The sequence below is a fragment of the Schistocerca gregaria genome, chromosome 6 (assembly GCF_023897955.1).
Source record: "Schistocerca gregaria isolate iqSchGreg1 chromosome 6, iqSchGreg1.2, whole genome shotgun sequence".
Taxonomy (NCBI): domain Eukaryota; kingdom Metazoa; phylum Arthropoda; class Insecta; order Orthoptera; family Acrididae; genus Schistocerca; species Schistocerca gregaria.
The window spans coordinates 369515533-369540755 of NC_064925.1; the positions used below are offsets into that span (position 1 = coordinate 369515533).

Below are 25223 nucleotides of genomic sequence, written 5' to 3' on the forward strand. Positions count from 1 at the left end.
TGGTCATTGAAAGGTTACCTCATACTTTGGTCACTGATAGTGGACCCCAATTAATGGGCTCTACTGTCAAAGACTTCTGTATGGCCAGTGGTGTAAAAGATATTCTCAGCCATCTGCTCTGTCCTTTCTCCAGTGAAGAAAGCTGTTGAATCCTCTGTCACTGCATCAGCCGTCGCCCTGTTTATGAGCATCTGTTATACCATGCCAGTTGATTGTTGTAGCTCCAATAAGCTCCTTCACAGGTGGAAATTGTGGACCCTGCTTCACGTTCTTATGCTGGCCCCCATCTGCAGCCCACCCTTAGCCTTCCTAGCGTTTCACACCTGGGGCAGCTGTGTGGGCCCACTCCTTTGGAAGTACTGCATCGTGGATACCAGAAAAAGTAGTCAAGACCCATAGGTGACAAGTTACATCTGTCTAGACACAGAAAGGGCTCAACTGCTGCCATCACAACCAGCTCGAACCTCGGGCACAGTGTCATACATGCTGCCACCGCTCCTCCGTCCCCCTCTGTCTTCTGGTAGCTGTTAGGCTGCAGGACCACCACTGGTGACTGCATTGGGCGTACTGGCACTACCTTCTGCGACCACGAGGATTGGGGGAACCTTCCAGCACCCTCACCTCCAGTGAAGTCACAATAGACACCGCCTAACACCCTCCCTTCCCTTCTGACAACCAGAAATAGAAGGGATGAGGTCTTCACCCAGACGTTTCTGGCCCCGACAGAACTGTCCAAAACATTTATGCCCGTATACACCTGTTTTGGGGGGGTGGGATCTGGTATTGTGCACCACAGAGGTTGAATAGCTGCCAGAGGATATGGACTTGATGGCTGTTAGGCTGCACTGCGGCTAAACAGCACTGTGCATGTGGCAAGAGAAGTGCCACTGTCTCGCCACATGAATGCAGTGGCCAGTAGTGTTCCACGTGGCCGGTATATAAGCGGCAACCTACCACACAGCTTCTCGGTTCAGTGCTCGTGTTTGATATTGTCGGATCCATCTCCACTGTACTAGGACTGTTTGGTAACTACAATGCTTGTCACCCGATTACTCTCTTTGGTCACATCTTGGATTAGTGTCTCTGCTGCTCTTGGCCTTGGTATCATAACTGTGGCAAACGTTTCACTTAGTGGCTCATTGTTGTCTAGGTTGTTTGAAGTTGTCCTGGTCTGTTGTTTTGTCCACAGTCTGTCTGTGATGTTTTTCTTGCCTACTGTTAGTTCGAGTTACTCTTCTGCAGGCCGTTCTCTCGTCTGTTGGATTCCTCCAGTTCTACATTATTATAGAGTTATGATGTGTGCATCAATATCTTCCTATCCACAGGTATAGCGTATACCCTGATGCTTTCACGTATGGCACTGTCTTATGTTGAGTTCGAAATGCATGTTACTATACTACAGTTGGAGGTGGTGGAACGGGTGTTGCACGTGGGCCAACTTAAAGGGAATGACCCAGAGCATGATAAGAGGTAGTCGGAGCATCCTTTCCCAATGTCCTCCTGATAACAAACACACCACCTCTTTCCTAATTCTCTTAACCAACTGCATCCTGCCCCACAGTTATTGCTGGCCAGGGTAGCCGTGCGGTTCTAGGCGCTACAGTCTGGAACTGAGCAACCGCTATGGTTGCAGGTTCGAATCCTGCCGCGGGCATGGATGTGTGTAATGTCCTTAGGTTAGTTACGTTTAAGTAGTTCTAAGTTCTAGGGGACTGATGACCTCAGAAGTTAAGTCCCGTAGTGCTCAGAGCCATTTGAACCCACTTTTAAATGCTAAATCTGTAGTACTGCAATGGGTACTCACATGGCACCTTTCTTTGACAACTTATTTATGGACCATCAGGAGGAATCATTCCTATTTAGTCAACACCTAAAGCCCTTTTGTATGGTTCAGATTCATTGATGGCATTTTCACGATTTTCAGTCACGGCAAGGACAACCTTTGCTCTTCCCTCCAGAACTTCAAAACTTATTTCCAAATCTGCTGCTTCTCGTCCTTCTCAACTCATCGAGCCATCTTCCTAGATGTCACTCTTCACCTCTCAGATTGCTCCATAATTACATCTGTCCATGTCAAGTGCACCAGCCTCAGTCAGTATCTCCACTTTTACAGGTGTCACCTGTTTCATGTCAAGAAGTCTCTTTCTTTCAGCCTTGCCACCTGGGTTGCCAGATTTGCAGTGGAAAGCGGGGGAATGTTGAAATATACTGATAACCTTATCAAAGCCTGTATTGGCATGACCTTGAAAAGCTCAACCACATCCTCCACCAGATCTTTGACTACCTCTGATTGTGCCCTGATATGAGTGACAGCCCACCCAAAATCCTACCCACTATGCCAAGGTAGTGTTCCACCGCACACCCAGCCTACAAAATACTTCTTAAATAATAGAACCCAGAATGTTGTCCTCGACAGTGAGTGTTTGTCAGAGACAAGTTTATCGCCAGGAGTGACCCAGGGAAGTGAGATAGGCCTGCTGCTGTTCTCTGTGTACATAAATGATTTGGCAGGCAGGGTCGGTGTGTGCGCGTGTGCGGTGTGTGCTCTAGCTAGAAAAACATCTAGAGCTTGGAAGCTATTGTGAATGATGTTTTCTGTTTAGTGTATCTGTGCTCAGCCCATCAATCTGTTCTATGTGAGTGGTTGTCTTTCACTTATTTTACGATTGCCCCATCGAGGAATTTCCATTTTTATGATACTTATGTATATCTCACACAAGGCCACTGTTGGTCTCGGTATTCTATTCATTAAGAATGGCATGCTGTGTATTATTTGCTGGGAACTATTTAATTCAATCAAGCACCAGTCTGATATTCTATATACTCATACTTTATTAACTAAATGACAGCATGGAATTGTTTCGAGCCGCAAATGAATAAGGCATCAACCTGAGTGCCAGTAATTACTATCTTCTGGGTTTTGAAATGAAATAATGAGTTGGTTTCACAAGTTTGTTGCCTACAGAACCTATGTAAGATCCTATAGTGGAAATTTTTGATCTTGAAACAGGTCATTAGACATCACCATAAAACATAAGGAGCGATCAAAAAGTTTTCACTTGGGGGTATTGCTGCAGCGTATATGCAACATAGCACAGCTCCCATCTACATCTACATGACTACTCTGCAATTCACATTTAAGTGCTTGGCAGAGGGTTCATCGAACCACAATCATACTATCTCTCTACTATTCCACTCCCGAACAGCGAGCGGGAAAAACGAACACCTAAACCTTTCTGTTCGAGCTCTGATTTCTCTTATTTTATTTTGATGATCATTCCTACCTATGTAGGTTGGGCTCAACAAAATATTTTCGCATTCGGAAGAGAAAGTTGGTGACTGAAATTTCCTAAAAAGCTCTCGCCACGACGAAAAACGTCTATGCTGTAATGACTTCCATCCCAACTCGTGTATCATATCTGCCACACTCTCTCCTCTATAACGCGATAATACAAAACGAGCTGCCCTTCTTTGCACCCTCTCGATGTCCTCCGTCAATCCCACCTGGTAAGGATCCCACACCGCGCAGCAATATTCTAACAGAGGACGAACGAGTGTAGTGTAAGCTGTCTCTTTAGTGGACTTGTTGCATCTTCTAAGTGTCCTGCCAATGAAACGCAACCTTTGGCTCGCCTTCCCGACAATATTATCTATGTGGTCCTTCCAACTGAAGTTGTTCGTAATTTTAACACCCAGGTACTTAGTTGAATTGACAGCCTTGAGAATTGTACTATTTATCGAGTAATCGTATTCCAACGGAGTTCTTTTGGAACTCATGTGGATCATCTCACACTTTTCATTATTTAGCGTCAACTGCCACCTGACACACCATACAGCAATCTTTTCTAAATCGCTTTGCAGCTGATACTGGTCTTCGGATGACCTTACTAGACGGTAAATTACAGCATCATCTGCGAACAGTCTAAGAGAACTGCTCAGATTGTCACCCAGGTCATTTATATAGATCAGGAACAGTAGAGGTCCCAGGACGCTTCCCTGGGGAACACCTGATATCACTTCAGTTTTACTCGATGATTTGCCATCTATTACTACGAACTGCGACCTTCCTGACAGGAAATCACGAATCCAGTCGCACAACTGAGACGATACCCCATAGCTCCGCAGCTTGATTAGAAGTCGCTTGTGAGGAACGGTGTCAAAAGCTTTCCGGAAATCTAGAAATACGGAATCAACTTGAGATCCCCTGTCGATAGCGGCCATTACTTCGTGCGAATAAAGAGCTAGCTGCGTTGCACAAGAGCGATGTTTTCTGAAGCCATGCTGATTACGTGTCAATAGATCGTTCTCTTCGAGGTGATTCATAATGTTTGAATACAGTATATGCTCCAAAACCCTACTGCAAACCGACGTCAATGATATAGGTCTGTAGTTAAATGGATTACTCCTACTACCCTTCTTCAACACTGGTGCGACCTGCGCAATTTTCCAATCTGTAGGTACAGATCTATCGGTGAGCGAGCGGTTGTATATGAGTGCTAAGTAGGGAGCTATAGTATCAGCGTAATCTGAAAGGAACCTAATCGGTATACAATCTGGACCTGAAGACTTGCCCGTATCAAGCGATTTGAGTTGCTTCGCAACCCCTAAGGTATCTACTTCTAAGAAACTCATGCTAGCAGATGTTCGTGTTTCAAATTCTGGAATATTCCATTCGTCTTCCCTGGTGAAGGAATTTCGGAAAACTGCGTTCAATAACTCCGCTTTAGCGGCACAGTCGTCGATAACAGTACCATGGGCACTGCACAGCGAAGGTATTGACTGCGTCTTGCCGCTTGTGCAATATAAGCACTGACTTGTAGACTATGGGTTAATGTGGATTCGTGTCATTCTGTCATGCAAGCTGTAAACGCAGAAACATGAACTATGGTGATGTTAATACCAAATGTGTCCAAACAAGACCAGCATGCTGTTATTCTTTTTTTCGCTCCCAAAGGACAAACACTGGCAGACATCCATTGGAGAACAAAGACTGTGTAAGAGGCAGAATGTCCATTGAAAACCAGCATTGTGGAATGGTGTGCCACATTAATGAAAATGTGAGTCCCCATATCGCAGATGTCATAGTGCAGAAGTTATGCCAACTCAAGTGGGAGAGACCTGAGCATCCACCCTATAGTCCTGATCTCTCCCCAACATGATTATCACACCTTTGGTCCCTTAAAAAAGGACTTGAAGGGTCAACGATTTCTGCCAGACGAAGATGTGCAGCAGGCAGTTAGGGAGTCCTTGACACAGCAGGACACAGTATTTTACCAAACAAGTCTCTTCAACTCGTGCACCAGTGTGATGGTTGTGTCAGTGCTCATGGTGATTGTGGGTGATCGACATGCTGATTCTGGACTGTACGGTCTTTGAATGGGAATTCTTTGATCACTCTTTATACATTCTAAAATCTGGCATAATTGATGTGGGCCTATAGTTGTTCCTACATGTTCTACAACTCATCTTGGAAACTGGAATGATATGCATATTTTTTCAATAACTTTGAACGCTTTCTTTCTCCAGTTTTGTATGAAAAGCTGTTCAACACCTTCTCTAAGTAGTGAGTAGCAATCTATCCTAATTCATATTGTTATTCCATCCTAGATTTTCCGTTGTTTGTCTTCTCACTGTGTGTAGTATTTGGTTTCATAGCTTGAATAACACCTGCAAGTTGTGGTCTGCAGGTGCACAAATGGAGGATGATATATGTAATTATGTGTTTTCAAAGTGCTAAATTTAATTTATCAGTCTTGTAATGAGCATTTTGTACCTTGGAGATATTGAGGCACTAGTTATGACACAACTCAATATATGGCATGTGGACAGTTTGGTGCAGAGTTTTTCAATAGTTTTCCATATTTGCACATGAATCCTGTGTTATTCTCTAGTTTTTATTATTATTAATGCATTTACACTGAATGAAATGAGACAGTAAGAAGTTTGGACTGTTTTTTTGTGTGTAACATGAAAAGTAAAGTAAATAATCTTTCTGAACATGGTTGAATTACCAATTACCCATTGTGCATTGTGTATTAAACCGGGGACATAGAAACGATGGAGAAGCTTCATCCCACCGTAGCCCTCAATGGTTCACAAGCCCACAACAGGGCACGGCAGTCCACCCACCCCGACTGCTGCCCCTTTACCTAACCCAGTGTGGTTTGGCCCCAAGTGGACCGTCCCCCCCCCCCCCCCCTCTCTCTCTCCCCCCTCCCCCACGAACATCTCATACCAGACAAGTGTAACCGTAAATGTTTGCATGGTAGAATAATTATTGTGTACGCATACACGGAGACAGTGTTTACGCAGCAATAACTGAGGCGGAATAAAGGGAACCAGCCCGCATTTGCCAAGGTAGATGGAAAACTGCCTTAAAAAAGATTTTCGTGCTGGCTGGCACACCGAACCTCGACACTAATCCACTGGGTGGATTCGTGCCAGGGATCAGCATGCCTTCCTGCTAGGGAAGCAGCATGTTGATCACATGGCTAGCCAGGTGGGCACTGTGTTACCCATATTTGCATTACTTTACTTATGTCCTTCTCAGCAGCTTTCTCTTGTAGCATTTCAGGTGCCTTTTGTGTAATATAAATGTATTGTATATTGATTTTTCATACTCACCCCTTCTTTTGTTTGTACTCTACAGCCAGACACAACATTACAAGGATAGTCTCTTCCCATCATATCATACATCATTAGAAGACTGGACTGCAATAAAAGACTCACTCGTACATGAGTATTTGCCTGCTGCTAAAGAAAGTATGATGATTAGTCAGTTGACTATGAGAAAGGAAGTGGTTGATGTAGAGACACAAAATTTAGAGTGGAGAAAGTACAGTTTATTTGAGGCAACTGTTAAAGATGGTAAGTGAATTACATACTAGAAATTCATATACACCTATTGTTTTTTTAGTTACCCTTTGAAGATTTGCTCTCCATCCATTGCAGCAATGTACAAATTTAGTCGTCTCGATTTTTTTTTCATTTGTAACCCATTTCATAAGGATGCTTTTCTTTGTGACCCCATTCACTGTCATAAATGTAATTAGTTCTAACAGCCGATGCAAACAACTGACATGCTAGTTTATGCACATATTTTTCTGCATGGACACTATCTTTTCTTTTCTGAAACCCTGATCAAGTAAATTCTTGCACATAAAGAATATTTGAGAAAAAATACATGAACTAGGTAAGTGTATTGTTAAAGAACCTTGATTAACCCCTTGTTGTACCATTTTGTTTGATGAAATCTGTACCTAAGCCATTGGAACATGTGGAAGAGGGTACAGTGATGTGCGAGATGGTCACCACACACACACACACACACACACACACACACACACACAAACAAACAGAACTCTACACTATTTCAAATAATACTTTAAAATTTAAATATAAATTTTAGACACAAGTAATACTTTAATAGAAATTATAATATTCATAAGGTGTCTTCAGGTGTGACATCTGGAGAAGGACTGTAATAACATGTTACCTGAACAAAGATTTTGTCAACAAGAAATGTAATTACATTAAGAAATGCTTCCCTTGAACAAATTTCTAATAGAAAAGACCTTCAATTCTAAAATTTAGTAGCCCTGCACGGCACATTATTCTCAAAAGCACTGTGGCAGATGTAATGCCATTTAACCCTCTGACCATTTTCTTGTTATTTCATTTCATACTTAGTGTTTTATGCAAATTTTGCACATCCTGATCAATCTTTGTTTAGGCATAGGATCAATGTGTGTCCAGAAATGGGTCCAATATTGTGCTTGGAGTTGAAGTGGTGTTTCACCTAGTAATGGTTTTCCATGCTTTTTGTTGTCCGGCAGTGGGACATATTTTGACATAAACTCTGCTATATTTATTTGATTATCAGTGTATGTTTCCTTTCTTTGACTGTGAATTACTTTTTGGATTATAAACATATTGAATAGAGGCATATCCAACATACATAAAAACTTTGGCCCAACTTTTGTTCCACGAGTGTGACTCATAATGTTCACGTTTGGTCTGCATTTGTTTCCATGAGTCTCATTCATTAAAGTATGACATGTGGTTAAAGTAGTGCATTAAAACACTAACAGTGGAAACAAACAAGAAATAAATAATAAAATTTAAAAATTAATTAATTAATTAATAACATACAAATAGAAAAATTGAAATAAGATAAAGTACCATTAATGCCATTTGTGTGACTGCTTTATTCCGACACAAGAGTTTGCGGCATTGTTTAATGTCCATTACTGCTACTACTAAACACCAAATCTTCACCTATAGTATTAATATAGTAACGGGCTTCAAAGGATACTCTTAAGTGCTTCTTATCAATCAATATGTGGGAGCCAGTAGCCCTTTTTGTATTGCGTAGAATTCCAGGAGCTGTAAAAATAATGATACAGTTCTATTGGAATACAAAGAATTTTTGTAAGTTGGTAGCTCTTTAAATCAGCAAGCTTTCATTTGCTAAGTGTTCACTGAAAATCTAGCACACAGGTCTGCCTTCAGTATTACTGGAAGGTTTCATTGTATTTTCCTTTTTTTCATGTGAAGGCGCAGTGTCTGCAGTTTTATCTATTTGTACATACCTCTCAGCACTGGATGTTTCTAGTGCTGCAGAATCTACAGATTTAAATGCTTAAGCATTGCTAAGATACGTTGGATTATTTTTGGCTCTGAAACATTGCCAGACCATAATTTGACACAGTTCACTTGCTCGGTTCTGAATTTTTACTCCAAGGTGTGGGAGGAACACTGAACTATGTTAAATGGAATTCTGTGCGGTAATTGGAAAGTCCTTCATGGAAGATAAATAATCAGGGTTTATACGTTCTGGGACATCTGGGAAATTTGACCAAAACCTGGAAATTTTTTCATCTGGGAGAAAACTGGGAAAAACCCAGGAATTCTTTAGAATTCTGGGAATTTTTCATTGTTTTTGACTTCAGTTAAATTTTTGTAATTTTGACTGGTAAGAACTGATAGCAATTTGTGTCAAAGGCTTTAGGACAAAGACCATGCAATACTTTATAACAATAAACTGTTGCCGACGAGCGTGATGTCACAAGTCAATTGTTTACATTAACTTCATCTGGGCAGTTGCCCGTAGGCTCACACTCATGTGCAATTGAGTTTTGTATGGGCAATGACTTCTCCCGCTGTCGGCTAGTTGAAGTGTGGCTGTTAGCTGTATCTGCAGTAGCAACAAGGAGCCAAATGCTATGGGGAGGGGGGTAAGTCTCCATGTAAGCCGTGTTTACATTTAGTGATTTTGCTGCTTCCTCTTCATTTACACTTCTCACATCAAATGAAAACAAAACTGATTTCTGTGGTTGGGAGCTATTAAGTGCATTAAAATAAATTCACATAATTAAGGAAGGCTAAAATATGTTATTAGTTTGTTTTCTGATTTGATTTTATTTCCACATTTTTGGTTGCCTTGAAGGACAATGAAGTTATTGTCAGTTTGCTAAACAAATGTGGCTTTTATTAATCTTTTCCCCCCAGAGGCAGTCAATTTATTAGAAACATAATGTTTCATTCTGCACTGTTGGCTAGTTTCAACTGTTCACTGAATTTCAAGTGCATATTTTCATCTTATGGTACGTACTGAATTATGCTTTAATAAAGAAACAAATATGAGATAGTACAGTAGTGGTACTCCAAGAAAATTTGCATCCTGAAAACAGCACTGAAATCATAACATCAGGTTGGGACCTACTTCATTTTGGATTCGGACATATGAATGCGCACTTTAAGCCGTATTATGCATTTTAGTATGGTGTACGTAATTCTGATGCTCTTGAAGTATCCTATTTCTTTTATGATGTCATGTAAGATCTCTCAATACTATATATGTACTGACATTTGAGCTTCCTATGTCATTGTAGCTGCCCACATGCAGTAACGCCTGTTTTCTGGTGCTCTCTGGCACCTGCTGAAATGAAGCTATTTCTAACAGGTTGCAGTAAAATACTGTGAATGGTGCTTTGAAAAGTGTTAGATTCAAAGTAAATTTAGTTTTACACAAGATGAATTATGTCACATGTATGAATGTGCAATGAATTTCTTGAATGACAGAGCGTTTTACTCTCATTTAAAACTTAGTGCATTGAGGACTAGCCACTTAGAATAATTTTGAGCCCAGAAGACAGAAATTAATGTCATTATTTAAAATTTTGCTGGCACATTTGTGTGGTGTATCTTGAAGTGTAACACACGCAAGAAAGACCAATATTGTATGTGAAAGCCTAACTTTTCGTGTAGTTACACTTCATCCATTAATTTAAACCGTTAACTTTTCGTATTTGTGTGTTCACACTACTTAACACTGATGTTGCTATGGGTTGACTACGCCACATGTCCTATGCTCTGAATATCTGCTGTTATTGGCTAATGAGATCATGTGAGATGAGCTCTGACTGGCTTACAAAAGCTCATTTCAATCTCGATTTCAGTGCTACAGAAACTAACATGCTGTTTTGAATATATACTTTCATAATATGAATACAAATCGTAAGATGAAAATGCGCAGCAGAAATGTTGCTCCACATCACTGATCTTTCCAAAACTTTTTTTGCCTAATTTTTTCGTTCTCTGAAGTTCCACGTTGTTGTATATAAAACCTTTACCACTCAAGGGATTAATATTTTTACAACTCCAACTTACTGCCACTTATCAGGAAAAAAGTGCACTGTCTGCATATACACCCTGATAATGAAAGGAGTATTGATAAAAACTCACCGGATAGTTCTATTGACAGACACTAAACTTCTGAGTGGGTAAATATTGTGACTGAAACTCAACAGTTAGCAAGACAACTGACCACAACAGATCTCCAGCTGTTACTAACTGTTCACACTTAGATATGGTAAACTTCGACATAGCTAGTCTGTGAGTGGAATTGCTGGTACCTGATGGCACTTCATTAACTGCTGGCCAAAAAAGAGGCAACAGAATAGCCAATGGCCACAACAAATTAATTTGAAAATTTATTGTTAATGGCAACTGACCGTTTGCAATAAATGTGAAAAGCTTTAACCAGCAAGTTTTACAACATCATAATCAATGTTAATACTTAAAATAAAATCTGTTTCAGCATTTTAACAACAAAATGTCTATTACAATTGGTGTTTCGATCTTCGTTGGACCATTTCTCTCCCAGGCAACTGAATTGCTGGTCCGTGAGGATGATCTTCCATACGTACCATCCTATTTCAGTTTCCATATGACAATCGACATCAGTTTCCTGAATGTTGTTGGACTGTTCAAAGTCAAGATCACTGTGGAGGAATGGCTGTACATAAATGCAACAGCAAATCAGCGGCTTGCACCCTGGGGTCGCATTTTCTGCAGCAAGTGCAGATTGCATAGTAGAAGTGCCACACAGTAGTTCTCTTGTGGCTGCTTTTTTTCCTGGTGAACCTGGGCATTGCGGAGCTGCTGCCTGGTGAACACAAGCAGTCGATTGGACTGGGATCACTGGCAGGCAGGCCATCGGAAACTTGTAGCCATCCTCTCTGTTCATGCTGTTGAAGTTCTCAATTATTTGCCTGCTAATCTCTTGCTAGAGTAGCACACTGAATTAAGATGGTATATGGAGAAAATGATCACCAGGAACCTACAGTTTAGTTGGCTATCATAAGTCATTGCTACTGCCATAATTTGACCAACATTGTCTAATGGTACTTGTTTTAAGTGACCCATGTCAAGGGAAAAATTTTCATTGTACTACCACTATCTTCACATTCTGATATTAGCTATTAGTGAGACAAGCTGATTTAGAAGAGTACATCAATCTAACAGCCTATCTAAAAATATAATGTAACTGTATAGATAAAAAATCTACTCATCAGTCAGTGGCAGGAGAGCACAATATATACAGGTCAAGGAAATTTGCAAGCTTTTGGAGACAGTGGCTCATTCTGGCAGAACATTTGAAGAAGAAGGACAGAGGGATGATAAAAAACAACTGGCAAGATTTAAGAAATGAGGAGAGTTTTGAAAAGTCAGCAAGAACCCTGGGGAAGGGGAATACTTAAAAAGTGGGATGAAAAGGAAAGTTTGATTGTTGTGGACTGCATCGGGTGAGATCATCCAGTGCAGTCCTCAACAATCTGACTTTTCTTCCCATCCTGACTGTTAAGTCTCCCCTGTGCCCAGGATTCTGGCGAACTTTTCAAAGTCTCTCGATTTCCTAAGTCTCGCCATTGATTTTTTGTCATCTCATGTGTTACTACAAACATTGGGGCTACAAAATATACAAATGCAGTCTGGATGCTCTTCCCTACAACTGTTTAGATCCACAAAGTCAAAAACGGGACTAACTATAATGATAGCCAGCCTCTGAAGGGAGACAGCACATTAAGAAGAATAAGTGTTATTGTTGTTATTATTACTGAGTGGTTATATGTGTTTAATTTTATATAATTCCCTTTCCACTAGGTAGTAACTGAACTTTCACAGTTTTATGGTGGAATACTGAAACATATTTTGGATTTGCTTATGAACAGTATTGTTATAATGAAACTTTACTTTGTGAACGTTCTTCTATAAAACTGCTTTTATCCATAGTGATATACAATAGTTTCTTATATGTTGACAGATGCAGTGACAATGTTTGTTGGAGGACCAGTATGGGCAATGGCTTGGTGCCCATTGCCCTTGAGGCTATCACTACAAGCAGATCCACAAAATACAAAACAGTATCTTGCCGTAACTTGTCATAGAAATATGGAGGACCAGTATAGTGTGTCACGGTCATACAATGGACCGGGGATTATACAAATATGGTGTTTTGAGGAACTTGACAGTTTAAAGTAGGTATCTGTCTGCGTTTATTGTTTTATTTGTAACAGAAAAAATGTTTTCTGATCATGTTACTTTTGAGAGGTCAGTTGTTATTTAATTCCAGCTAAAAAAAAGTTAGTAGATAATAATGGGCAATTTCAGATCCTTTCAGACTTTATTGCAATTGAATTAAATCTTAAAAATTAGGAACTGCTGTAGAGTGACTCTTTTGATGGTGCCGAGTGGGGGCCATGCTGATAATGAATATTGAGAAAAGGAGTAACTCCACAACTGGAACTTACACTTGAACTGAAGACTTCACAAAGTCCCACTGCAACTGGAGCCTGAAGCTGAAGTTTAGAAAACTAGTTTCAGGTGCCGTTAAAGATAAATATGCAGATAGACCAGATAACAAAAGAAAAATTAGGGGAAAAGGTTGAAGCAGTTGCCAGTTTTTTTTTTTTTTTTTACACTGGTAGGAGGGAGTGCCATGAACAACGTATTAAAAATACCAAACGATTGGGGGTGAATGTGATTGTCACAGTAAATAATGGTAATATGTACTGATTATAAAACCACTGTAATGAATGATCTGGATTAGACAAGGTGAAAAGAAACATTCTGACAGTGGTTGATATGTATGCACAGCGGGTGAACAAAAGCAAATTAACATTAAATTAAATTTGGCCATGGCCAAATGCTATATGAGAGTGTCGTTTAATAATACCTGTCAGCATCTTGATGTGTCTTCTTTACAGTAAGTAGCAATCTATCTTGCCCTACGTTGTTGGTATTTCTACCTGGAGTTTTTGTTATTTGACTCATGTTTGAAGAAATCATTTCTTTGGCCTTTGGCAAAGAAAGGACAATTAAGAACAAATATGAGAGTTCAGCTTTCCACCAGTGAAGTAGCGTGACATTTTATTAAAAAATTCTTACAAATTAATGAAGGCTCTAACCTAATTGATGGTGTAACTGGCCAAATTGAACTTAAAAAATTATTTATGTAACATTGTCAACAACCTATATAAATTAATAGATGGATTTTTTCTAAAAATTGTTCAAATTTACTCAAACTGATTATTTGAGAGAGCCATTTTAGCAGTAAGAAATGAAGTGGTTGATGATATTAATTTAAAAATTCAAAACAAGATTCATGCTGAAGAAATAATGTGTTGTTGTGGTCTTCAGTCCTGAGACTGGTTTGATGCAGCTCTCCATGCTACTCTATCCTGTGCAAGCTTCTTCATCTCCCAGTACCTACTGCAACCTGCATCCCTCTGAATCTGCTTAGTGTATTCATCTCTTGGTCTCCTTCTACGATTTTTACCCTCCACATTGCCCTCCAATACTAAATTGGTGATCCTTTGATGCCTCAGAACATGTCCTACCAACCGATCCCTTCTTCTAGTCAAGTTGTGCCACAAACTCCTCCCCAATCCTATTCAATACTTCCTCATTATTTCTGCGATCTACCCATCTAATCTTCAGCATTGTTCTGTAGCACCACATTTCGAAAGCTTCTATTCTCTTTTTGTCCAAACTATTTATCGTCCATGTTTCACTTCCATACATGGCTACACTCCATACAAATACTTTCAGAAACGACTTCCTGACATTTAAATCTATACTCCACGTTCTTCTTCAGGTACTCTTTCCTTGCCATTGCCAGTCTACATTTTATACCCTCTCTACTTCGATCATCGTCAGTTATTTTGCTCCCCAAATACCAAAGCTCCTTTACTACTTTAAGTGTCTCATTTCCTAATCTAATTCCCTCAGCATCACCCGACTTAATTCAGCTACATTCCATTATCCTCATTTTGCTTTTGTTGATGTTCATTTTATATCCTCCTTTAAAGACACTATCCATTCCGTTCAACTGCTCTTACAAGTGCTTTGCTGTCTCTGACAGAATTACAATGTCATCAGCGAACCTCAAAGTTTTTATTTCTGCTCCATAGCGTTTAATACCTACTCCAAATTTTTCTTTTGTTTCCTTCACTGCTTGCTCAATATAAAGATTGAATAACATCGGGGAGAGGCTACAACACTGTCTCCCTCCCTTCTCAACCACTGCTTCCCTTTCATGCCCCTCGACTCTTATGACTGCCATCTGGTTTCTGTACAACTTGTAAATAGCCTTTCGCTCCCTGTATTTTACCCTGCCACCTTAGGATTTGAAATAGATTATTCCAGTCAACATTGTCAAAAGCTTTCTCTAAGTCTACAAATGCTAGAAACGTAGGTTTGCCTTTCCTTAATCTAGCTTCTAAGATAAGTCGTAGGGTCAGTATTGCCTCACGTGTTCCAGTATTTCTACAGAATCCAAACTGATCTTCCCTGAGATCGGCTTCTACTAGTTTTTCCATTCGTCTGTAAAGAATTCGCGTTAGTATTTTGCAGCTGTGACTTATTAAACTGATAGTTCGGTAATTTTCACATCTGTCAACACCTGCTTTCTTTGGGATTGGAATTATTATATTCTTCTTGAAGTCTGAGGGTATTTCGCCTGTCTCATACATCTTGCTCACCGGATGGTAGAGTTTTGTCAGGACTGGGTCTCCCAAGGCTGTCAGTAGTTATAATGGAATGTTGTCTACTCCTGGGGCCTTGTTTCGACTCGGGTCTTTCAGTGCTCTATCAAACTCTTCACGCAGTATTATATCTCCCATTTCATCTTCACCTACATCCTCTTCCATTTCCATAATATTGTCCTCAAGTACATCGCCCTTGTATAGACCCTCTGTATACTCATTCCACCTTTCTGCTTTCCCTTCTTTGCTTAGAACTGGGTTTTCATCTGACCCCTTGATGTTCATACAAGTGGTTCTGTTTTCTCCAAAGGTCTCTTTCATATTCCTGTAGGCAGTATCTATCTTGCCCCTAGTGAGGTAAGCCTCTACATCCTTACATTTGTCCTCTAGCCGTCCCTGATTAGCCATTTTGCACTTCCTGTCGATCTCATTTTTGAGATGTTTGTATTCCTTTTTGCCTGCTTCATTTACTGCATGTTTATATTTTCTCCTTTCATCAGTTAAATTCAATATTTCTTCTGTTACCCAAGGATTTCTAATAGCTCTCGTATTTTTACCTACTTGATCCTCTGCTGCCTTCACTACTTCATCCCTCAAAGCTACCCATTCTTCTTCTACTGTATTTCTTTCCCCAATTCCTGTCAATTGTTCCCTTATGCTCTCCCTGAAACTCTGTATAACCTTTGGTTCTTTCAGTTTATCCACGTCCCATCTTCTCAAATTCCCACCTTTCTGCAGTTTCTTCAGTTTTAATCTACAGTTCATAACCAACAGGTTGTGGTCAGAGTCCACATCTGCCCCTTGAAATGTCTTACAATTTAAAATCTGGTTCCTAAATCTCTGTCTTACCATTACATAATCTATCTGAAACCTTCTAGTATCTCCAGGCTTCTTCCATGTATACAACCTCCTTTTATGATTCTTGAACCAAGTGTTAGCTATGATTAAGTTGTGCTCTGTGCAAAATTCTACCAGGCGGCTTCCTCTTTCATTTCTTACGCCCTATCCATATTCACCCTATTTGAATAATTTCTTTTATTTCATCATACATTTCTTCAATTTCTTCGTCATCTGCTGAGATAGTTGAACTTGTACTACTGTAGTAGGCGTCGGCTTTGTGTCTATCTTTGCCACAATAAGGCATTTATCATGCTGTTTCTAGTAGCTTACCCGCACTCCTATTTTTTTATCATGATTAAACCTACTCCTGCATTACCCCTATTTGATTTTGTATTTATATCCCTGTATTCGCCTGACCAAAAGTCTTGTTCCTGCTGCCACCGAACTTCGCTAATTCCCACTATATCTAACTTTAACCTATCCATTTCCCTTTTTAAATTTTCTAACCTACCTGCGCAATTAAGGGGTCTGACATTCCACGCTGTGGTGTGTAGAACGCCAGTTTTATTTATCCTGATAACGAAATAATATATCGATTCTCCTGATAACGAAATAATTTATAAATCAATCATTTCAGTGGTTGATGCCAATGAAAGTGTCAATTTCTCAACCACTTTATTTTAATTTGATGCAAGTGTCAAGATTGCTTTACATCGTTTACTATTAAAGGTATCATTACCAATTATTTTGATGACAGATTTAGATTAACGTAGATTATATACTGGAACAAGGAACAGTTATCAAAATAATATCAGAAAAAGATAAAGGAAATACAGAATTTATTCTGAGCATTCTGCTTGTGTTTACCAAACTGCAGTTTCAAGTCAGAAGACTGCAATTTCCAGTAACACTAGCATTTAGTATCACTATAAGTAAGGCACAGAGATAAACGTTAATATGTTGCGGTATTAAATTGAAAGATGTGTGCTTTTCTCTTGCTCAGTTATATGTAGGTATGGGAAACCCAAAGAATTTATGTATCTACTCACAATATAACAAGATGAGAAATGCAACTCGTGTGCAAGTTCTGTGACAGACTGTGTCACATTTAAGTAAGTATGAAATATGGTGAAAACAAAATGAAGTTTTTTTATTCACTAAATTAAATACAACTCTATTGAGAGTAGAGCTTATCATTTCTGTATTTAAAGGTTGATTCTTTTAGGGTATTGCCAATCTCGGGTTTGTGTATCAGATGCTACCCTTGGTTCCCATGTCATGTATTGCAGGGTTGTACGGTGGTAGCTGTTGTGTTTCTGGAGATATGATTGTTTGAAGTGATCACTATCACATTGTGGTGGTCACTAGGATGCCTTCAGTCTTTTTCACAGGAATGTATATTTTAAGGCAAAAAGTTAGAGCTTTATCTATGTCGTTGAGCTTTTATTAATATTTTTGAATGTTTTGAGTGTTCAAAATTATTCTCAATTATTATATGTTGTAGAAAGTTTTAGAAAGTTCCTGACATATAATTTTTTGTGCCTAAGTTCTTGAATTTTTTGTAATGTTCTTGGGTGTTCTGTAAAGTAGTGGTTGGCGGAGTACTTTATTTCAAATTAAAGTATTGCTGAATACTTCAGTGGGTTTAAGAGTACTAAAGAGTATTCTTGAGTATTTGAGAGTACTTTTTTGCATGGCATACTTACATTTTTACTGCTTTTTGAATGTTCATTTTTACTATATCCTCAAATATTCTCAAGTGATATGAAATGTTTTCCAGAAAACAAATGAAAATAAAAACCATGTGAAACAGGCCTTTTTCAGCTAGTGATGAATCAAAAGGATCCACATTCTTGCAAGAACATACTTTTTATTCCCCAAACACGTCTTAGTTGTGACACCTTCTGTGGATTTTCCTTTTGTAGGTTTTGAAAGATATGTATATAAAATTTTATGTGGATTAGGGATATGGATATGTTTACATCTGAGTTTTTTCTGTTGTTTAGATTACACATGCCAGTTGGACTTTACTTTTTGTTACCTTGTGTGCCTAACAGCTGTCAAAGGAAATCAGCACACACAAAGATGTTAAGGCAGTATCTATATTGTCATTTTTTCTTAGAATACAGCTTCAAAACTATGTATTCAGGTAAATAAAGCTTGTGTTGACTTATTTTGACACTGATAGGTGAAGCAAGGATATAAAAGCAGAGTAGATAGGCAAAGAAAACAACTAGTACAGGCAAAGAGAGCATTCCTCTCTGAAAGAAGTCTACTTATATTAAACATAGACCTTAATCTGAGAAAGAAATTTCTGAGAACATATGTCTTAAGTACAGCTCTGCTTTGAAGTAAAATTGTGGACTGTGGGAAAACTGGAAAAGAAGAAAACTGAACTACTCGAGATGTGGTGTTGCAGAATAGTGGTGAAAACAAAGTGGGCTGATAGGGAAGAAATTGGGCTTTCTACAGAATTGATGACGAAAGGAATACATGAAAAATTGTAAGTAGGACAACGGACAGGATGAAAGAACATATGGTCAGGCATTGGGAAGTAACTTCCATTGTGCTAGAGGGAACCGTAGAGCACAAAAATGATAGGGGAAGACTGAGATTGGGATATACACAACAAACAGTTGAGGACAAAGGGTGGAAGTAAGACTGAGGTAAAGAGGATGTCACAGAAGAGGAATGCTCTCTTGTCAAAAGTGAACGTATTGCAAACCATAGTTTTTGTACATTTGTAATATTTATAATTTGTAATGTTTCCATTTAAGTTAACTTTTTTAAACCATACTTGGAACTGATTGTTGTTTATATTATAAACCTCGTTACAGAAAAGGGAGTGATGGCAGGCCACATCAGACCAATCAGGAGACTGATTGAGAAGAGGGGTGGGGGTTGACATACTGTTTGTGAATGAATCAGGAAGGAGGTGAAATGATTGATTGAGGAGCATGAAATACTGTCTGCCAGTTTGGTAAGGTGGCTTGCAGAGTTTAGATGTTTGTACAGTATAAAGAAAGTGAAGAGGGATTGGGACTGTTGGCGCAAAAAAAAAAAAATGAAAAAAAAATGGTGTCCAATTTCTTTCCTCCAAGTGGGCAGTTGCACCAGATACACATGAAGAATGTGGAAAAGTGACTTCAGATTGGTGCGCTGGTGCAAGCCTTCTGGGAGAACTGAAGAGCAGCAGCCAAATATGGACAAAGATTCAGTATGGTCACATGACGGCAATATGCCTACTCACAGGATAGCCAGGACAGAAGCATTTCTTGAGAACTTAGATATCCAGAAACTTTTGCATCAGCTTTACAGTAAATAGGTTGTTCAAAAGTGAGAAATACCATCCATTTGCCTCTTCTTGAGTCAGTAGCTTCAACTGTTTTCAAATTACCACCCCAAAGAAATTTATTGATTGAGGATATGGCATCAGTTCATACCACTTGACAGAGGAAAGAATGTGTAAATATAAATACGGTAATGAAAAGTTGCTGGTAAAATGAAAATAATTTAAGGAATAATTTAAGGAATAAAGGTAACGACCACTGAATATTTGAAGCACTGAATCATCAATAGGGGATAGGGATGTGAACAGGACAGATACTGTTGCCAGTTTACAAGCAAATCCTCCTTGTGTGTGTGTGTGTGTGTGTGTGTGTGTGTGTGTGTGTGTGTGTGTGTGTGTGTGTTCTAAAGCTCAAAAGAAGGATTCACCTGAAAGTTAGCAAACTTCTCTGTGTAGTTCATCTATCTATGTGTATAAGAAGAGCTGCCCTTCTTTGAACTTTTTCGATGTCATTTGTCAGTCCTGTTTGATAAGGATCCCAACCCACACAGCAGTAATCAAGCAGAGGATGGAGCACCGTAGTGTAGGCAGTGTCTTTTGTTTGCTAGATGGGAACTGCCTATGCTGAAAAATTGATCCCATCCTGCTGTTTCAGTTTACAGTAACTGATTATGACGATCATGTGAAATTCTTCTACCTTGCTATTTTTCTAGTGTTAATTTCCACTTTTTTGTGTTAGTTGTTAACTGTTTCATACTTTCTTTAGAGGCATATTGTGCCATTTTTCTGTCAGAATAGTGTTCATTCATCTTAGCACTAATATTTGCAAGTAAAATTCACATTATTTTGAAAGGTACATGTTAACTGTACTCCAGAGAAAATTAGATTATATACTTATGCACATGTATTTCTTCCTTCCTTTCCAGGTCACCCCCAATTCCGTCACTTACTCTTGCGATAGCGCACAATTATGGAGCAATTTGGTGTATGGAATGGTGCCCCTCAGGTTGTTATGAAAGGAACGGATGTGAAACGGAAGAGAAACACCTGCTACGTTTAGGCCTGCTGGCAGCTGCCTGCTCAGATGGTTGTGTACACATCTTCTCAGTTTGTCATCCTGATGAACTGAGAGGATGTGGATGTGGCAGGTACTAAACATAAGACCAACAAAAGAATGTTGATGTTATGCTTTTAATATCCTTATACAATACATGTCTACACTGTCTTTTTTCAATCATATTTTGTAATATGTGCTTTTGAGTTCTGTATACAGAACTTTCATTATTAACAATGTAAGAAAAGACAGATTGCTACTTACCATATAGAAGACACATTAAGTTGCAAATAGCCACAACTAAGAGACATTTACACAAAGCTTTCGGCCACATCCTTCTTCAGCAAAAAAGAACCAGAGAAACACACACCATTTGTACATACAAGTGATCACATCTCATGCAGACATAATCGGCAGTTCAGGGCACCAATGCACAAGAAGGCAGCAATCATCAACATACAAAATCATCCAGCACAACTTGGATAACATTCTGAACAAACAGTGATGCACAAATGTTTATTGTATAATTTTTAGCTTTAAGTGAAATTTTATCCTTAACAGCTACGTGTTGGTGAAGAGAGTTATTGTTACTCTATCAGTTGCTGTCCTTGTGACTTCCTGTATTGTAAAAATTTAAACCACTGGAGGTGGATACTACTTTGAGGATACTGTATCATACAACACACCAGAATGAAAAACATAAAGCTGTTAGTGACACTTAGTGAATACTGACAGTTATTGTATGCCAAGGACACAAAGCACACTGTTCAGAGTAAAGTGTCAAAATATTAGGGACCTTATTGCCCACCTTTCCACACATTGGATTTGTGTGTTCCATTTCAGCACCATGAGTCTTCATTCTGCAAGTGTGAATTTCCTCTCCAGCTTTTAATTGGTTCGAGTACTTTTTTTGCAATTTTGTATGAATTTCTGTGCTCCCAAAAATTTGTAACTGCTTTACAGCCTTAAACTGTGCTCTTATGCTGGGACAAGTTCCATCAAAATTGATCAGTTCCTTGGCAATGGATAAGTAGTTTACTACAGATTTGTTCTCACACTTCATCAGAAAATATTTTATATGGGATCTGACACAAAAGAAATGAGACTCGTGCTACAAATTTGTATACATACCAGGTATGTTCATATAGAGGTTGCCACTTCCAAAGTAGAACCAGTTTGAGTCCACATTCATCCCCATTCACTCCTTCCACAGCTCATAATGTTTATACACTTCAGTTGTAATGAGGAACGCAGCTACATTTGCTTACCAATGGAGCCTGTAGTAAACACCGCATTGATCAATTTTGATTAAATAGTGCACAGTATAGGAGCATGTAGGCTGACTATCATTCGTCCACTGATACCTCACAGCCAATAAGAGGGTAATCCCAAAAGTAAGGTCTCGTATTTTTTTATAAGTACATAGACCTGTTTATTTCTGCAATGGTGTACATCAGTTTATAGCTTGAACATTTTAACTATTTTTCGACATAATCACCATTTCTGTTGATGCATTTTTGTAGACGCTGTGACAGTTTGTGTATGCCCATGTCATACCAGCTTGCCACCATGCTGTTCAAAAAGTTGTGAACCTCTTCTTTCACCTTGTCGTCGGAGCTGAATTGCTGGGACCACAATTAATGCTGACAGGTACTGTGAGATTCTGAAAAAACGACTGGCAATTCAGAACTGGAGAAAAGGAATGTTGAGCAAGGACGTACACATTCTCCATGACAACGCTTGCCCATGCATTGCTCAGCAAACCGTTGCTCTCCTGCAACAGTTCCAGTGAAACATAATCACCCACCCACTCTATAGTTCTGACTTGGCACCCTGTGACTACCACCAGCTCCCTAGCCTAAAAGAACATTTGGACGGAAAGCAATTCAGCTCCGACGATGAGGTGAGAGAAGAGGTTCATAACTTTCTGAACAGCATGGCGGCAAGCTGGTATGACATGGGCATACAAAAACTGCCACAGCGTGTACAAAAATGCATCAACAGAAATGGTGATTATGTCGAAAAATAGCTGGATGTTCAAGCTGTAAACTGGTGTAATCCATTGCAGAAATAAACAGGTCTATGAACTTATAAAAAAAATAGGAGACCTCACTTTTGGGAATACCCTCATAATTCGTTAGTAATACAAGCTGTCTTACCGTTGCGAAGACACAACACAACTGAGACACTACCCAGCAATAATCAATACTTTTTAGGTGTTAGGCATCATACTGCGATTTACATCCCCCCCCCCAGGATTTTGCATTATCAGTGTTACATGGGAGAACTTTTATAATATTTGCAACTACACAGAATATTCTGTTTTACGGATCTATTTAAACCTTTGCATTATTCCACCCCCTTCTTCTTTAACTTCACCAATGATTTTCTCTTTCACTTCCATTCTTAAAACCTCTGTACAGGCACTCATTAGATTCTTCCATTGCCTTACTTACTTTGCTGTTACATCTGTATCACATTCTGCCTCCACTCTGTTTCCTACCATCGATAATATTGGATCACTTACTATACACCAAGTGAGGTGGTGGTGTGTTATGGTACTAAGCTTACATTCAGGACAGTATCAGTTCAAAACTGCATCCAGCCATTTCCTTGGTTTCCCTAAACCGCTTCATGTAAATCCTGGGATAGTTCACTTAAAAATCAACGTGAACGATTTTCTTCCTTATCCCCGCTTGAGCTTCATGTATAATTGTCTCATTGGTGATGTTATGTTTAACCCTAATCTTCCCTGCCTTCCTTTCGTTTTTGTATCACTAACTACATCTGTTTACCAACACACTTACTGTGTTTCTCTCTCTTTAACTTTTGGGAGAACATTGATTAATTAAAAAAACACTAGAACTGTTGATTATCATCACTGTTGTGTACTCGTGGTTGTACTGTAAGATGAGTGGTATGCGGTTTTCCTTAAGTTTTAACTTGGTGGCAGAAATAAGTATTGTCGTTGACCATAGCATTCTGCTTATCAGTGGGAGGCAGTGCAAATCGCTTAACTCCATCTGTCTGTGAAAACCTTGTAATTCCAGTAACCAGTAACTCATTTATCAAAAAGAGATTTAAAAGTGCATTGATTTCTCTAATATGCAAGTAATTAGGCTTCTGGTATATAGTTACGTATGTAGCAGCATTATCTATATCACTTTATACATACTTTTTAAGAAACCATTTTTGCTTCACCCATAAAATTTAACAAAATGGGGTTATGAGGTTTTCACCGCCTACTATCAGCATTATAAATAAAGCTTCCAATTGATACTAAAAGATGACATATAGTTATTAAGTGTTGTGCACAGGTACCCAGTCTTCAAGACAGAACCTGTTGTGTCACTAATTCTGGAAGAGGAGGCAGATATAAAGCTTGGTGGTACAGACTGGCAGTGTCTTCGTTTGTCATGGAGTAAAATAAAAAATCACAGGTAACTTATTGCTTTTACGTCATCTTAGTAAATGTAAACCTTTCTCCCATGAAAATTGTTACCACAGATCATGTATATTGTGTAAATTTAAATTTTTTCTCAATAAAGAGTAAAGTGATATAAAATGTAGTTTGTGGCATGTTAGTTGTAGCATGTTATATTCAATTTATTCACACTATTTTTGTTGGTACTTCTTTGGGTTTTCCTTTTGTTTACCATGATAATGGAGCTCACACACATCTGAATAGACACACAATCTAAGAATTTGATTAACTATAGGAATGTGTCCAGGATACTTTCACGAACTATCTGTTTTGTATGTGCTTGATTTCTTTTAACAACTCTAATACAGATACTGCAGCAACAGACAAAATACTGACGTAATTCTTCATGCTTTCCCAATGATCTGTTGACATCTTGGATATTCGGGAATCCAGCCAGATGTTGGCGTTGTTCTCGCACGATATTTCAACAGCGTGCCATGCTGTCATCTTCAGGTGCTACCTGAGACTGGTCCTTGGGTCGATCGAGTCCAGTATTTATGCCTGGAAGGAACTGGGCATTCCCTAATTGATCCGCGCTGAGGCGAGTGTTCTGTCTGTGGTCTGTGCCTGCCAGTCTTGGCTTCAATGGACCCCTCCAGTCGCAGATGTTCTGACTGCCGTCTGCACCCGTTTTGGCCATTCTCAACAGTTGTGGTCATCATCTGAGGTGTGTCGGACCCGATCTGAGATGTTGAGTACTCTGTCTCTTGACTGTTACTATGATTTACACTTCTGTTTGGTGCTGGGCGCTCCACAATCGGTCCGCGCCACATCGTGTGTTCCGTCTGCGGTCTGCGCCCATCAGCCGCGGCTACATTGGTCCTCTCTAGTTGCCAGTTTTCCGACCACCGTCCGCAACCAGCCTGGCTGTCTTCTGAAGTTGAGTTCATGATCTGGGATGTATCAGATCTGGTCTCTAATGTCCAACAACTTGTCTTACGGCTGTTCTCTCGGTCTCCACTTCTATTTCTTGTAGAATTCCGGAGTGTCCTGCATTGAGTTTTCACAAGCTCAAGTGCTGGATTCCAGGCAGTGCTGATTTGGTATACCGAGTCACGGTTGATTAGATTGTCTGTGACCTTAATCTCAATGGCTTCTTTAATGACACTAACCCAAAATCTTGAGGTCTGTCACAGTCTTGGTGTCATTGTAATCCGTTGAATGACCAAGTTCCAGAAAATGCTCTGCTGTGGTTGATTTGGTTGCCAGTCTGAGTCTTGTATGTCT

At 39.3% G+C, this 25223-nt stretch overlaps 1 protein-coding gene across 4 annotated transcripts in view; it reads left to right on the top strand.

Annotated features, from left to right (window-relative positions):
* Nucleotides 1-25223, top strand: part of LOC126277997 (uncharacterized) — a 277984-nt gene that overhangs the window by 213479 nt on the left and 39282 nt on the right. For all 4 annotated transcript variants that reach the window (XM_049977675.1, XM_049977678.1, XM_049977677.1 and 1 more), the window contains 4 exons: nt 6650-6867; nt 12608-12821; nt 20385-20606; nt 23830-23952. In XM_049977675.1, the coding sequence (XP_049833632.1) occupies nt 6650-6867; nt 12608-12821; nt 20385-20606; nt 23830-23952 (777 nt within the window). The remainder of the gene's footprint in view (nt 1-6649; nt 6868-12607; nt 12822-20384; nt 20607-23829; nt 23953-25223) is intronic.